Source organism: Acartia tonsa, chromosome 9, assembly GCF_053477335.1.
Source record: "Acartia tonsa isolate MP-2025a chromosome 9, ASM5347733v1, whole genome shotgun sequence".
Classification (NCBI taxonomy): Eukaryota; Metazoa; Arthropoda; class Copepoda; order Calanoida; family Acartiidae; genus Acartia; species Acartia tonsa.
The window spans coordinates 11296459-11311132 of record NC_137268.1 but is presented as its reverse complement, the minus strand read 5'-3'; the positions used below and the strand labels follow the sequence as shown (position 1 = coordinate 11311132).

Below are 14674 nucleotides of genomic sequence, written 5' to 3'. Positions count from 1 at the left end.
ACAATTAAACAATTAAGGCACAGTGTAAAACATTTAAACCCTAGGTTAAAATGTATACTCTGAATTACTCTCATGTAATTTCGAGTCTAGAATACCAAAATGTTGATTGCATTTATTATGAGTAAATTGAATTGAGTTTAGAATTATGTAAATGACGTAATAATTCAACAACAACAATGGTGGAACTAAATGGACTGTAATAACCAGAAAACTCTTTCATCTGCTTGCCTTCTGCATTTTAAATTATTTTACATTTTGTGTATGTGTAATAGGGCTTATGTCATTTAGAATATAATATTTTTGGAAAATTACACAAGGTTAAAAATAAAATGTGAAGGTTTCTAGGGATAAGACAAAGGCCGATGTATTGATGTTGATTAATGATACTATTGACACACAAAAATATCCCTTCTGTATATTACAATTAGTGGTTGAAGCGCTTGGATATACTTAACTTCATAAACAAATCAATCAAAATTTAATAAAAGTCCCCAAGGTTGTTAAGTTAAGCTAAGATTATCTCCTGTTTAATTTACTCAGCAGCTACTTCTACTGCAAATATTTTTTGTTGGTTTCACTCGAAGTGCCATGTCAAGCACGAAACCAATATTTTTAAATACATTAAAAAAGAAGGTAGTTTTTTGCTTGTTTTTACTTTAGGTCAGAATTAATTCATATTTTCAATGTATTTCAAAATTAAGGGTTTTCAGTGCTCGATAGGCACTTTGGCGGGAAAGCACCAATATTTACCTTATTTTCTTCATTGACAATGATCTCCCCTCCCCCAGGTTTCAGTTCATGTGGTTTGATCTCGCCCAACAGCTCGAAATCAACTAAAACAATACAAGTTAGAACAGGGACGACAAAGATTAAGTTTTATCTCAAGAGGGCGAATAAGTTCAAGAAAATAGCCTAAAATCATTCCCAGACATATAGTAAGCTTCCCTGATAAGTACATCCATTTAGGATCAGAGGTGAATTCTTTAACCCTTAACGGTCGGGGGGGGGGGGGGGAGCGTTGAACGCCCCCCCATCCGGTTTTTTCTATCTCATTTTCTGTGTGTGAAAGATAAAGAGCCCAAACTGCTTGACTTTTTAAGTATGGGTATGACACATAACTGAGAGTTGGAATTTTTTGAATATCTCCATCCTGGCGGGCACAGGATGCCAGCAAACCTGGCAGGGTCATCCAGGTAAAGAGCAAAAATATTTTTTTGACTAAAACAAAGCATTTTATCATAGCAAAATACTAAAAAATCCTCTAGTAGTACATCCTTATATGAAATACAGGTGTTCAAGTCACTTTCAGGTTCCAGGTATGATCCTGCAGGTCCTGATCCTCCAGGTCTCCAGAAATCTTTAAAAGGCTCCTGTGGCCGCAATTTTTGACTTAGAGACTTCAAATTTTAAACTTAAGCTTTTCTTACATGTCTACATAATGTATCAAAATTTCATAAAGATCCGCCGCCGTTTTCCCGCCGACCGCCGACTGCGGCGGCTGGCAGCTGCCAAGTACAGCTGCGGCCGCTGAAATTTATATTTTGATATTTCTAATGTAAAATTTACATAAAGATAAACATTTTCTGGAAAAAAATTTTTCTTCTAGCTTCAAAAATAAGAAAATTACAGCCGTTTGAAATTTTTAAGTAAAAAAAGACCTAAAAACAAAGGTTGTTAAATAAAAGGGTGAAGGAAGCGAAAATTGACTTAGACTTATAAAAGGTCGGAAATTCATTATCAAACAGGGGACTTGCACAAAAAAATTTAGCCCTCTAGCTTTAATAGGAACTGAGATAATAAGGGGGGGCGTTGAACGCCCCCCCCCCCCCCCCGACCGATTAAGGTGCGGCAAGGGGCCCGACTGTAAAGGGTTAAAAACTTTTTTGGCTCTCTGCCTCATTAAAATAGTGAGGCAAAATTAACCCCTCTAAATTTTTAGCGAACCTCACTGATTTTAGTAAAGGGGCAGTGAACCAAAAAGTTTTTAAAAATTCACCTCAGTTTCTCCGAGATCTTTAGATTCAGACAAAAAAAAAACTTTATATTAAAGGATAAGATAGGATAGGATTAACAAACTAAAATAATATCCCATAACGTAAATCTGTAATTGTATGTTTGTCAGTTAAGATCTCGCAATATAAGATCCAATTACAGTAAATTGTCCATTTTCTCTTTGATTCAGTTAAAACAAGTTTTGTATGCGAATATTATATTATCTAAAATATAGTGATCTTTCTTTACCTGAGAAAAACATTTCTAGTCCACATTCCTCTAGATTGTTGTCTCTAATCCATATCAAGGAATTATAAAACTCTGGGTCTATACTCTCAATATCCTAAAATAAAAGTATGATAACAACTTTCACATAGGGGCATCGTAGCGCAGTGGGACACCTGCCATACTCTGCGAGGGTGAGGTAAAGAGTAGATACCATGAGACAGCGGGTCAAGTCATAATGTACTCCTACGTGGATCTTGAACGGGCCCTAGTGGCTATACCTAAGTGTAACGTCCTACTCCATGACTACTAAAGGCTAAGAAACTATAGCTACACACACACACGCGCGCGCGCTCAACAAATCAAGACAGTCAAGCATATTAACATTAACAAATATAGAGTAAAAATTTACATGTTACAACCAACATTAATGTTTTAACCAAAGATTCAGTGTAAATACATATCAAAATTACTTAAATAAAGGATGCTTTGCTAATAGTATTAATACAATATGCATAATTGTCATAGGAATTAATATTTCAAAAATCAATTGAATAGGATTATTTTATCAGTTTGAAACCTACAACAATAAAGTCAATAATAACGTCACAAACCTATGTAAGCTAGGTTAGGTTAAATTAAATGCAATTTAAATCTGCTGCCATAATTTGTTGTCTAACCTATATTATTATAATATTCATGTTTGTATGCTTTATATTATAATGTACACAAAGCAAATATAAAGGGATAAAGAAAAATAAAAAAAAAACTTAAAAGAGTAAGACTAACTATTATGAATCATTGAATTAGTATAATAATTTTCATTTTTTTCATTTAATTCTATAAAGATATTGTTACATGAAGAAAAAATCAAAAGTTCGCGATCCTAGATATATTTACAAATATTTTTATCTTTTAATATACATATTGTAATCGAAGGGGAGGGGGCGGAGGGAGAAATCTAAAAATAGCTTTAAACCATCCTTATCCTTGAGCGTACTAAAACGGTTAAAGCCATCCCTGGACCTTTCAAAAAGATTGAAATTACTGTCACAATTTACATTTAAAATTTCATTCTTAAGACATTGTAACTTGAACATTAAAATTTTTATTTCTTATAAATTTTCTCATAAATAACTTGCTTTATATCTATCAAATATTCCTTTATCCAAGAATCTATCTTTATTTGATTAGAATGCATTTCAATCATACATATCATGTTGTAGTTACAGTTTAATATATTTCATATATATTCCACAGTAGAAGGTAACATTTCCATCATTTTTCCTTCTAACTTTGTACTTTTTGATAAAAGTATAAAACTTAGAAACCATACATACTGTTGCTATTTTTTTTCTGAGAAAGGATATAGAATACTTTGGTATATCAACAACATATCTATTGCTTAGTTCGTTCATCCATCAGGAGGGAAGGGATGGGATAAAGATGGTGGATGGGAAGTATCGTAATTTTAGCCAGCTTCGAATAACACTTTATTACAATACAAGAAAATCTAGTACAACATCCAAGTAACAATATATCGATTTAAGGCCAATTTAATGTACGACCACCGTCAGGGTAATAGTATTTTTACTCTCAAGAGAATCTACACACTTTAATCAGGGAATTACACTAGTATCCAAAGTTTTATAACCACGATATCTTATTCGATGGCCCCTAAAATTTGGAACTCTTATTGAATTTTATTAGTTGGTTCTAACCTAGTAGTTTTAATACTTTTCAACCGATAATGTAAATTTACAGAAGGGGTAATTTTATTGATCATTGTTGGGGATGTACATATATTTACCATCTATTGCCCTATATCTTAAGATTCCTTTTCCTTTAATACATTTAATCACAACTACACTGCGCGTCATTATGAATTAGAACTTTTTTTTATCCACCATACTATTAGTGTCACCCATCTTGAAAAAGCCAGACTCGAACCCAACACCTTCTATACTGAGGGCGCTTTACATTCCAAGCTAAATCATTCTATAATGTTAAAGTATGAAGTTCTATAGTATAAAGTTTAAACATGAGTAAATGTTTTCTTTACATGTTACTTTGGGGTAAACTTAAACTTGAACTTCTTACTACCAAGATAAGTAAATTTTGTCTGTTGATTAAATTATAATCTAAATATGCACAAGGGTGAAAATATCCATAAATGCAAGGTATTTTATGGGATAAGACAATAATCAATAAATTGATGCACATCCCCAATGAGGTTTGAGACAATTACCCCTTATGTACACTAAAATACACTTAAAGATTGAAACTAACCAATCACAATTCAACAAAAATAAAACAAAGTATTTGAACCAATGAATAAGATGTGGTTATAAAACTTTGGGTACATTGTTCACTCCATTCCTGACAAAAACAAATTACGAATCAAATGAAGGGACAAACGAAAGTTTGTACAAGGATGACAACAACCATAAAGACGTATTAGAAATAACATGTACTTCTTAACTCATTTAGTTAATAGCAAGATTAGGTAACTTTGTCTGTTAATTTAATAAAAATCATGGAACTGATTTTCTCTTTCTTGGTATAAAAGCACATAATCTGTACATATCAGGGAGGGAGAGAACATTGGAAGGTAAAAATTTTTGAATAACATGTTCTCTCATTGGTTGAATTAAAAGCTTAACTTGGGGTACTTTTATTAATTTTGATTTGTTAAATCAAACTGGATGTTTACAAACCAATTTGTTTTTATCTACAGTTAGGTTAGTTATGATTATTTTATTATTATACATCGATTCATCGTCCAAAGTCTTATCCCTTGAGATCCCTGGAAGAAATACAACGAATTTATGAGTACATTCTTTTGTATATGAAGTATATTTGAAAATCTTTTAAAAAAACAAAAATAACCTTTTGATCTATCAAATTTTTTTTATTTATTTGAAAGAAACTAGATAACTTATTTTCAAAGGCATAAGAAGTTTTCAAAACGATGTTTTAAATAGATTTGAACGAAAGGTTTGTTAAAAATTTCCATAAAACTGATGATATCCTTGAGTTTCTACTGTATGTATTCAGCTGCTAATATTCCTAATATCCATCTTAAGAAAGATAATTAGGAATATAAACAAAACCACATCTGAAAATGAAATCACACACGCACAAACACATACACACACACACATACAAATCCACAAACAAGGTAGCATACACGAATTACCAAGTCAAAACTAAACAAATCCAACAATTAAAGGAATGGGTAATAATGCTAAAAAAAAATATTCTTAATGATCTACCTACAGACATTCCGTTTATTCTGTTCAGTACAAATCTCTGAACTGATTAACTTTACAATTGTAAGGAATCACCACATAGGTTCCGAAATAGTCCGAGGTTATTTTGCAGCAACCCTAGGTGCTAAAGAAACAGCCGTTAGATGCCCTAAAATTCCATAACTTTTGGTCATTCGACGAATTTCGTCTATACACTCTATAAATACAATATCTTAATAAATACGTACATTTAAAGTAATGTACAAAATTGACCCTGTATTAACTCAACCAAAAAACTTGCAGCTGGGTAACTTTTTCAACATGACACACAGCCGCATCACAATTTTCAACAATTGAGTAGCAGCATGCCAGTCTTTTGCACGGCTGGGAAGAACTGCTTTGAACCAATTTACACATCCCCGTTTCCCCCCAAAACAAACCCGAAGCTTTCAACTCTGAGCTATGCAGTGCATAAATCTTTGACTAGGATGTAAGAAAATGTTTGTGCAAAATTGGATCACAGATTTCAAACTTTACTACTAGGAAACACTCTAAAAAATCTAGGATTTAAATCAAAACAAGGATGATAACATCCATAATCAGTCGGCCAGACAAATGAATTTTAACAATATTCAATATTTTTAGAGAAAAAACCTACGTTTTAATCTATACAAAAATTAGCTAAATTCAGGAGACTTAATATCAATGAACATACTTACATTAAAAGACTTAATAATATAGATACTTCGCTTATGGCATTATGCCAAATCGTCCAATTAATCAATATTCAAAATATGAAGGAAATATGATAATACCTAACCGTAAAAGAAATTACAAATCAAAGTTTAAAAACGATAGGATAATTCTGCCAATCCTAAAATTCCAGCTTTCCGTTATGAACATTTGAACAGAAATGAAATTTAAAAAGATTCGCTTTTAAAAAGGACATTTAACTTGTTAATTTTTTGCCCGTAAATTATTTCAAAAAGAAATGGGGTTGGAGAATAGAGGTAAGATGATGATATTGTATCTTTTTATTTGGATATTTTTATACACAGGATATTGGTAAAAGATTAAAGTTAAATTCACGTTTTTTATAAATTAAACTTTCTATAATTAGGGTCTGTTCGTACGTTCGTAACAGATTTAGGCATATTAGAATTGTCTAATCAAATTTCAAACTTGATTGATGAGTTCTGTAACAGTTTAGATTGTAAAAAGCGTAGAAGCTCTATATTCGTTAACAGAAAAAACATTTGTCCATTCAAAACATGTTGATTTTAAAAATATTTGACAACAATCTTTCATATATAATTGTCATCTTAATCTGTTTTTTTATGGAAATATGATTCCTAGGACAAGTTACAATGTTATGAAAGAATCATCTCTATAATAAAGTCCTGAAAATGTAAGCAAGTCCCGAAAACAGTATCACGTATTTTTGCATAAAATCTACTTGTTTATACGTATAAATTTATATTCTGCATGTTAAGTTTTGACAATCTACAAGTGTACAAATTATATATGTTGTCCTGCTGTCTGATTTTAGAGATTTTGGATGTTGTCAATGTGATCCTTGTTTTTCCAATAACTGTCAATAATGAATTTTTACTTTCTAGGATGGTTCTAAATGCGCTAGGTAGGTCTTTTGGTTTTTAGTTCGTTTTTTCTCTTTTTAATTGTAAATAGTATTATGATATCTTTAAATTTAGCCTCCTTGTTTATTCTATAACCCTGACAAAAATCCAAAGATCTAAAGAAATTGATGTACATCCCAATGATGATACATAATATTAACACTTCTGTATATTACAATGGGAGGTTGAAACGTTTGGACACTCGACTTTATGAACCAAACATTCAAAATTTAAAAAAAGTCCCCAAAATTGTTGAACCAACAAAAAAAAAATTTTACCATAAAACTTTGGGAACAAGTGTAATAAACAGCCCAATGTCCCCTCCCTGGAAAAATCTTACAATAAGACATAAGGAAAACAGTGACAGGTTTAATATATTTTTAGGTGTCATTGTGCCTTCATATCCGCACATTTAACATATTATACAATTATCCGAACCGCATTTTATTAACACTTGATTTACTACCTTTATTAGTATTGTGGTTTATTTTCTATTACAGAAGAGTAACAGTAATTATAATCAATTGGATGTTGCACCAGATTTTCATGTACTCTAATAAAGTGATAATCCCAGCCGGCTAAAATAACGAGCCCTTCCCTTCAGCTGGATGAACGAACTGACCAATAAATGAGGACCATATTAGCCAGTTAAATTGATGACAAATTTTCCCCTGTTAATATTTCTACGCATAGCATATATCCATTCAGTGAAGGTTCATAACTATATTTCGCAAGAAAAATGACCAAGAATTTTTCAACTTTGTCTTTTTAAAAATCTAAAGTGGAGGAACGAGTTCCCCTCCCTCAAGTTTCTAAAAAAGCATCTATCTGTTAAGTAAATATAAAATGTGCAAATGGCGATGTGATAGGTATATGCGGATGTGGAAATGTGTGCACACCATTTTGTTTGTGCATTGATAATGGTTTCCTGAATCTAGTTTCAATATGCCTACGAATATTTGGCAATTTCTCTCAAAGTGCCTTGTTGAGCACAGTACCCCAACCCCTCCCCCCCCTTATTTTGAGATACAATAAAAAAGGAGATGGTTTTTGTTTGTTTGTTGGTTTTTCAGGTCAGATTAAGTTCTTTTATATTGGATACTGGATAGAAAAAAATACTTTCCATCCAGCCCCTCATCCATCATTTTTTCAATTTATTTTAAAATATGTGAATGGGGGGGGGGGGGGGCCTGGTTACTCGATAGGCAATTTGAGGGAAAGCACTGTATATTCTTAGACTTCTTTTGTCAATACAAAATACTGCAAGTAAAGTTTGGTAAAAAGATTGTTGAGGAATTCTGTGGTTCGGAGCAATGCATCTTTTTAACTTATAGAACGATTGGTTTAAAAAGTATATACAAAGATAGTTTGAGCTAATCCTTCTTTGACAAAACCTAAAAAAATTAAATTACCTTCATTGTAAGTTTTCTATTTAACATTCTCTTGTAGAATGGCATAGTAAAGCCACTGTAGATAAATTTTCCGTGATACATTGCCATCGCAATAAAACGTCCTGAAAAGAATTGCAGAATTTCAGGGATATAGGTATATATTATGTAGGGTTGGCAATCCGGATCCGGAATCCGCCCAATTTTTGGCCAAATTATAGAGGACACCAAGAACATTGATTTTTAGGACATATGGAGCACTTAATTTAAAAAAAAATTAAAAATCCTTTAAAAATATTGCTAGAATCCGGAAACCGAATCCGGAATCTGCCAAAAATAAGAATCCGGAATCCGCAAGAAATCCGCCACTTTTTTTGACGGATTCTTTAAGAATCCGGCCAAAAAATTCGACGGATTGCCATCACTAATATTATGTATTGGTGAATTTTAATAATAGATTTATTACCCTAGAGGATCAATCATACAAAATAAACTATCCAACTTAAAAAGGAACTTCTAGTACAAACGAGCGACGAAAGCCTTTTCCTAAGAAATACAACAATTCCGTTTTATATGCAATTCATATAACTGGCTTTTTTTTCACAAAATCAGCATGACGACTTATTTAGTTTGTTATTTATTGTAATACAAAATTATAATATGTTTGATGGTATACATGAAACTTTTGCTTAAAATCATTTTTCTGAAATGCACTTCTAACAACAATCACTTTGGTGAAATATAAAATGTACTTTTTGGGTATCTATTCCTGTAGCATACATTAGAAAATTGTAATAAAAATTAACTCATATAATGCACATCATATTATAATAAATGGCCAGGATTTTATTCAATGGAAATAAAACTTCCATTAACAAGTATAAACTGTTTACCAAAAAGACAGTCTTAGTTCTCGGAACGAATAAAAATAAGATGTTTTAAAAACTTTAAAATGAATTAATGTGAGCTAATTATAGATTAATAAGGTTTCATTACAACCAGACAATTCTTTTAACGATATTGGATAGGACAATGGGCAAACACTTTCTCGTATTCATTCGAAACCAGTGGATTAGAACTGGTTCTGATTTATACAAAAAAAAACTATGTCTAGCATCGTATTATAAGCAGTTTTCTACGAATATAAAAACGTACAATCATAAGATTAAAACCAGTTTATATCCGCGGAAAGCTGTTTGTAATACGATGCGAGAAATAACTCTTCTTTCCCTTCTTTTTTAATGTGTTAAAATCTGTCTTTAGTAACATGCAACTTTCGTAGGAATAGGGGGTTATAAATCAATTTGACAGTAATTTTAATTTCACCCAATGGAAAAGAGCCTAAAACCATAATATATTTCTAGAAAAACTGAAACCTTATAGGTCTTACGATTGGTTTAATGGACAAACATCGTTCTACATTTTATTAAGGATAATTTACCTATAAATTTGAAATAGTGTAGGTGATCTGGATTAACATATGAGGCTGGATTTATCTGAAGGCTGTAGTTGTTCTTGTTGGCATACTCAAACAAACAGTACATGGGGTTTAACACCTAAAAAAATAATTTTATAAAAACATCCATAAGTTGCTCATTAATATAGGGAATTATACAAACAAAAAAGTCAGCCGTCTATCTAGAATAGCGACTGAGAAAATCACATTTCTCCAATAGCTTTGCAGGCGGACAAAGTGAATTATAAAGTAGCTGTGTTACCAAAAATTAAGAAAATTAGGAGTCTTCAGAGAAAAAAAAATGGACTTTGAATAAGTGTCCACCTCAAATAATGAAAAAATATCTTTCCATCTGAAGCGATATTCCTCCTGAATTGGAATTATCCTACTAATTTAACAGAATACATTAATAAGAGTTTCAATCTAACTATGAGAGAGATTCCGTGATTTTACAAGTTTTTGAAGCTTTTACAATTTGGCTTCAGATTTAAACTCAGCTCAAGATTTCCTTTGCGTTTTATATTTAGAACCTATGGTAAAGAGTTGCACCTGTTTTGGGCCAAGGCTTTAACCTAGATAACCTCTATAGAACGTAAAACGCGTATTTTGGCGTATCTCTGGACCAAATCTTGTTAATGAAGTGCATGATCACGCGGCCAAACGTCCTAGAGACATACAACCCTTTGATTTTATTATCTTTGTCTGGAAGTCCAAACCATGCATGTTAATGATTTGTGCCTTTTATGGGCCAATGCATTCTTATTTCTTTCTACATTTACATCTGTGTGCTATAACGTAATATCTAGTTACAGGTTTTAGCGTCTTAAGTTTTGAAAAGACGGCCTTAGACGAGATTCAAACTCATCATCTCCCCGACTTGATTATTATTTCTAAATCTGAATACTTTTTATTTCTTTCTTAAACCAATGGTTCTACAATTCATTGAAGAATAAGAATTTGCCTCGGCTCAATAGTATAGTGGGCCTATGGACAAATTCCTTTTGTAAAGTTCAACTAGTTTCCTTTGATCAATATTCCCTTTCAGAGATTAAGTATGTAGAAAATATGGAAACCAAGAAATCAAATCACAGAAAATAGGATTTCGAATAATGCATCAATAACAAGCTAATACCAATTATGTGACATAGGGTTATGCATTTTTTTTATTGTTTGATTATTAAATTGAGTAAGGATAGGTTAGGTAAAATATATGTAGTACTGGGCAAAGTAATGTTAGGCAAGGATCTTAAGGGATAAGACAATGGCCAATAAATTGATGTACATCCCCAATGTTAATAAACAAAATTACACCTTCTGTAGATTAAAATTTGTGGTTGAAACATTTGGACACTCAACTTAATAAACCAACCAATCAAATTCCATTAAAAGTCCCTAAAGTTGTTAACTGAACGAATAAGAAAACATTATTATTAAACTTTGGGGGCTAGTGTAATAAACAGCCTATAGTCTACTCTCTCTCACTCAATGTTAGGACCACCACACCATTTTTTTATGAAATTAAGTTTTTAACTTTTCTATTTTCCCTTGAATTACCTTTACAATTGTAAATACAATAATATAATTATCCTACTCAATGCAAATCTATGAAAGAGAAACCAACAACTGCATACTTACATACATACATACATACACACACACACACACACACACACGCACGCACACACGCACGCACGCACACAATAATGTATTTTTGCCACTCAGCACATAAAATTAATGAATGTATAATTACTAAATGTAAAAATGACCTTTCTGTACATAACAATTATTGGTTGAAAAGTTTGGAAACAATTAATTTGGAAACAACCAATTAACAAAAAAAAACAAAGTTTTTGAGCCAACAAATAATATAACGTGGTTACATCCCAATGTCCCCCTGACTATAACAGTATAGAAGGTTTGCTGCTCCAAAACAGAAAAGCAAATAGTAGCCAATGATCTAAAGGGATAAGACAAAGGCCAATAAATTGATGTACATCCCCAATGATGATATACAAAATTACCTCTTGGACACTTAACAAAAAAAACCAACCAATCAAAACTCAAAGTCCCCAAAGTTGTTAAGCCAACCAATAAGAAAACATTATTATAAAACTTAAGGGACCAGTGTAATAAACCGCCCAATGTCCCCTCTTTCTGTATAGTAGCATAGTTTGTGTTTGTGCAACAACAAAAGTTGACATGTATAAATCATAATCCCGCCAGGACAAGGGCTGTGGTATGGGACAAATATGGTTATTCCTAAAATTTAATACAATGAGAAGGTAGTCTATCTGTCAGTCTGTCTCTTCTGGCTAACCTAAACCTATTTAAAATTGCTTTCAGTCAGGGACGAAATAACATTGAACTGTTAATCATTCAAATACCCAAAGTACACATTTGTTGAATTGGAATTCAATCTTGATTGGTTGGTTCAAGCTAGCATAGTTCCAACTTTTACAACCAATAGTTTTAATATACAGAGAGGAAAGGGGGGGTGAATGTGGTGACTCGTCACAAGACATACCAGCAATTTTATTTTGGGTGCTACTCCCTTAGTTTTAGAGATAATTGGGTGAAATCTTTTTGGTTGTGTCACTAATTAACCAAAAAGATTTCACCCAATTATCTCTAAAACTAAGGATATGGCACCAAAAAAAAAATTGCTGGTATGTCGTGTGACGAGTCACCACATTCCCCCCCCCCCCCCTTTTCTTTTTAATGCAATGTAGAACAATTTATCATCCTTTGTCTTATCCCTTAGAATCCTTGCTTTGGTCCAAATTAATATTTTGCTATTAAGATATCCTTTGTTTTGTTATTCTCTAGCTTTTGATATGGTAACTACTAATTATGATTGAGTTCTCATTTAAGGTAAGCCTAATATAGGTGTCAAGGTGGTTGTATGCTAATATATATAATTACATATGACTATGAGCAATGGGGTGGTTTTAGGCTATTTTTCTGCTTTTCCCTATGCCTTAACAAACAGAGTCCTTAAATACTAATTGCCTATAGTATCGATACAAGGAAATTGCAAATAGATACTAACTTTGTAAAAAACAAATATAAAAGTTTCCCTATCCTCTAAAAAGCATTGTATCACGCCTTATTCATTTTCAAATAATCATGGATAAAGAGAAAATAAAATTAGGTAAATTAAGCATATTTAGGACTTTCATTAAAAGGTTTTACGCTCTAATGTTTTTGGGTTTCTTTATCTTCTTTTAGAATTCTTAAAAAGCAGATTGAGCTCAACTATAAACCCTCCTGCCAAACCGTATGATAACATCTCATCCCTGTACATGATAAATGGATATGAAATACACTTGGATATTATAACAGGGGAAAAATTGTAGTCAATTTAGTTTGCTATTACCCTGTCATTTATTGGTCATTTTGTTCATCCAGTAGGAGAGGAGGGAATAGGATAGATCGTTATTAACCTGCTACAAGTTTTTTTTATTTGAATTATAGGTATACAATCCAAATAATAAATCCATTACATTATAACAGCTAACAAATTCATGCCAATTTAACTGTCCCACTATCTCTGAAAACTAATACTATGCATAAATATAACAGAACAGAAAGAGTTCCCTTACTGCATTCTAACACACACAGACACACACCCACACGCACAGAGGGCTAAATTTTGAAATTTGCAAATCTAATTTAACTTTGAGGAAAGGCCTTAGTTAAAGCTGTGTATTAGTTTATAGTACTATTAGAGTTGAATGATGTTTAATATTATTTCTATTATTGTTTATTTTGTGTTTGGGAATACTGCAAATGTTCAAAGGCTTATTTAGGAAGTATATTAACTTCATAGTAAATGCCTTTAAACATTTGAACACAATCTATAAGAGGAAAGGATATGGCAATTGGTTTGAATACCTTACCAAAATTTTTCCATTTACTTCTTTTACCATTAAACTAAAACTTTTAGGTAATAGACTCTTGATTTAGGCCATAATGGATCTGAAGGAAACCCGTGTCTTTCACTGTTTTATACAGAAAGCTTAACAAAAATATTAGCAAACCAGTGTTTGACAAAATTGTTTATTTATGTATCCACGGACATTGAGGAATGGGAAGGAACTGTATGTCCTCACCCCGTGACCCTGTGCCGACTTTTAATTTTGTCTTTGAAAGTTTTATAGCGGCCAATAGCGTCAGAAATATTAACACTGCAAAGTCGCTATGAAAGAGAATAAAGCAATTTGTTAAAAGTAAAAAAGGTAACCAACATTTGGTCCAGGTATTTGTCTTGGTTATATAATATCTATACTAATACATTTATTCAACTGACTATTTCAAAAGTTACCTCATGTGAAACTGCGAAAAACCATTCTCTAGAAACACCACCATAATCTAAACCTTCTTCACCCTGCATGGTCAAAAACCAAAAGTTATTTCAACAGCAAATGAACAGAAAGTCTGTAAGTCGGTAGCACAGGATTTCGATAACCGCTGGACCTATATGATTCTCCTTTATAGTGATACTTCATATAGGTCAGGAAAAGGTTTTATTTTTGGGGGGTATACCTTCATCCTCTCCAGAGAAATATTTTTTACGTTTTCTTCTAAAATTAAAATTAATAAAAACAGCAAGAAATTAAAGAAATACTAGAATAGTTATTTCTCGCATCTTATTATAAACAGCTTTCCGCGGATATAAATCTTTTGAATCTTATGACTGTACATTTTTATATTCGTAGAAAGCTG

The 14674-nt window shown here is 32.1% G+C and overlaps 1 protein-coding gene across 4 annotated transcripts in view; it reads right to left on the bottom strand.

Annotated features, from left to right (window-relative positions):
- Su(dx) (WW domain containing E3 ubiquitin protein ligase suppressor of deltex) overlaps positions 1-14674 on the bottom strand; it is a 43853-nt gene that overhangs the window by 12910 nt on the left and 16269 nt on the right. For all 4 annotated transcript variants that reach the window (XR_013882391.1, XR_013882392.1, XM_080171793.1 and 1 more), the window contains exons 17-21: positions 14274-14338; positions 9935-10049; positions 8518-8618; positions 2242-2335; positions 751-833 (exon numbers count right to left, since the gene is read on the bottom strand). Coding sequence is in view for 2 of the 4 variants with exons in the window: in XM_080171793.1 (XP_080027919.1) it covers positions 751-833; positions 2242-2335; positions 8518-8618; positions 9935-10049; positions 14274-14338 (458 nt within the window). In the remaining 2 variants the exon portion in view is untranslated. The remainder of the gene's footprint in view (positions 1-750; positions 834-2241; positions 2336-8517; positions 8619-9934; positions 10050-14273; positions 14339-14674) is intronic.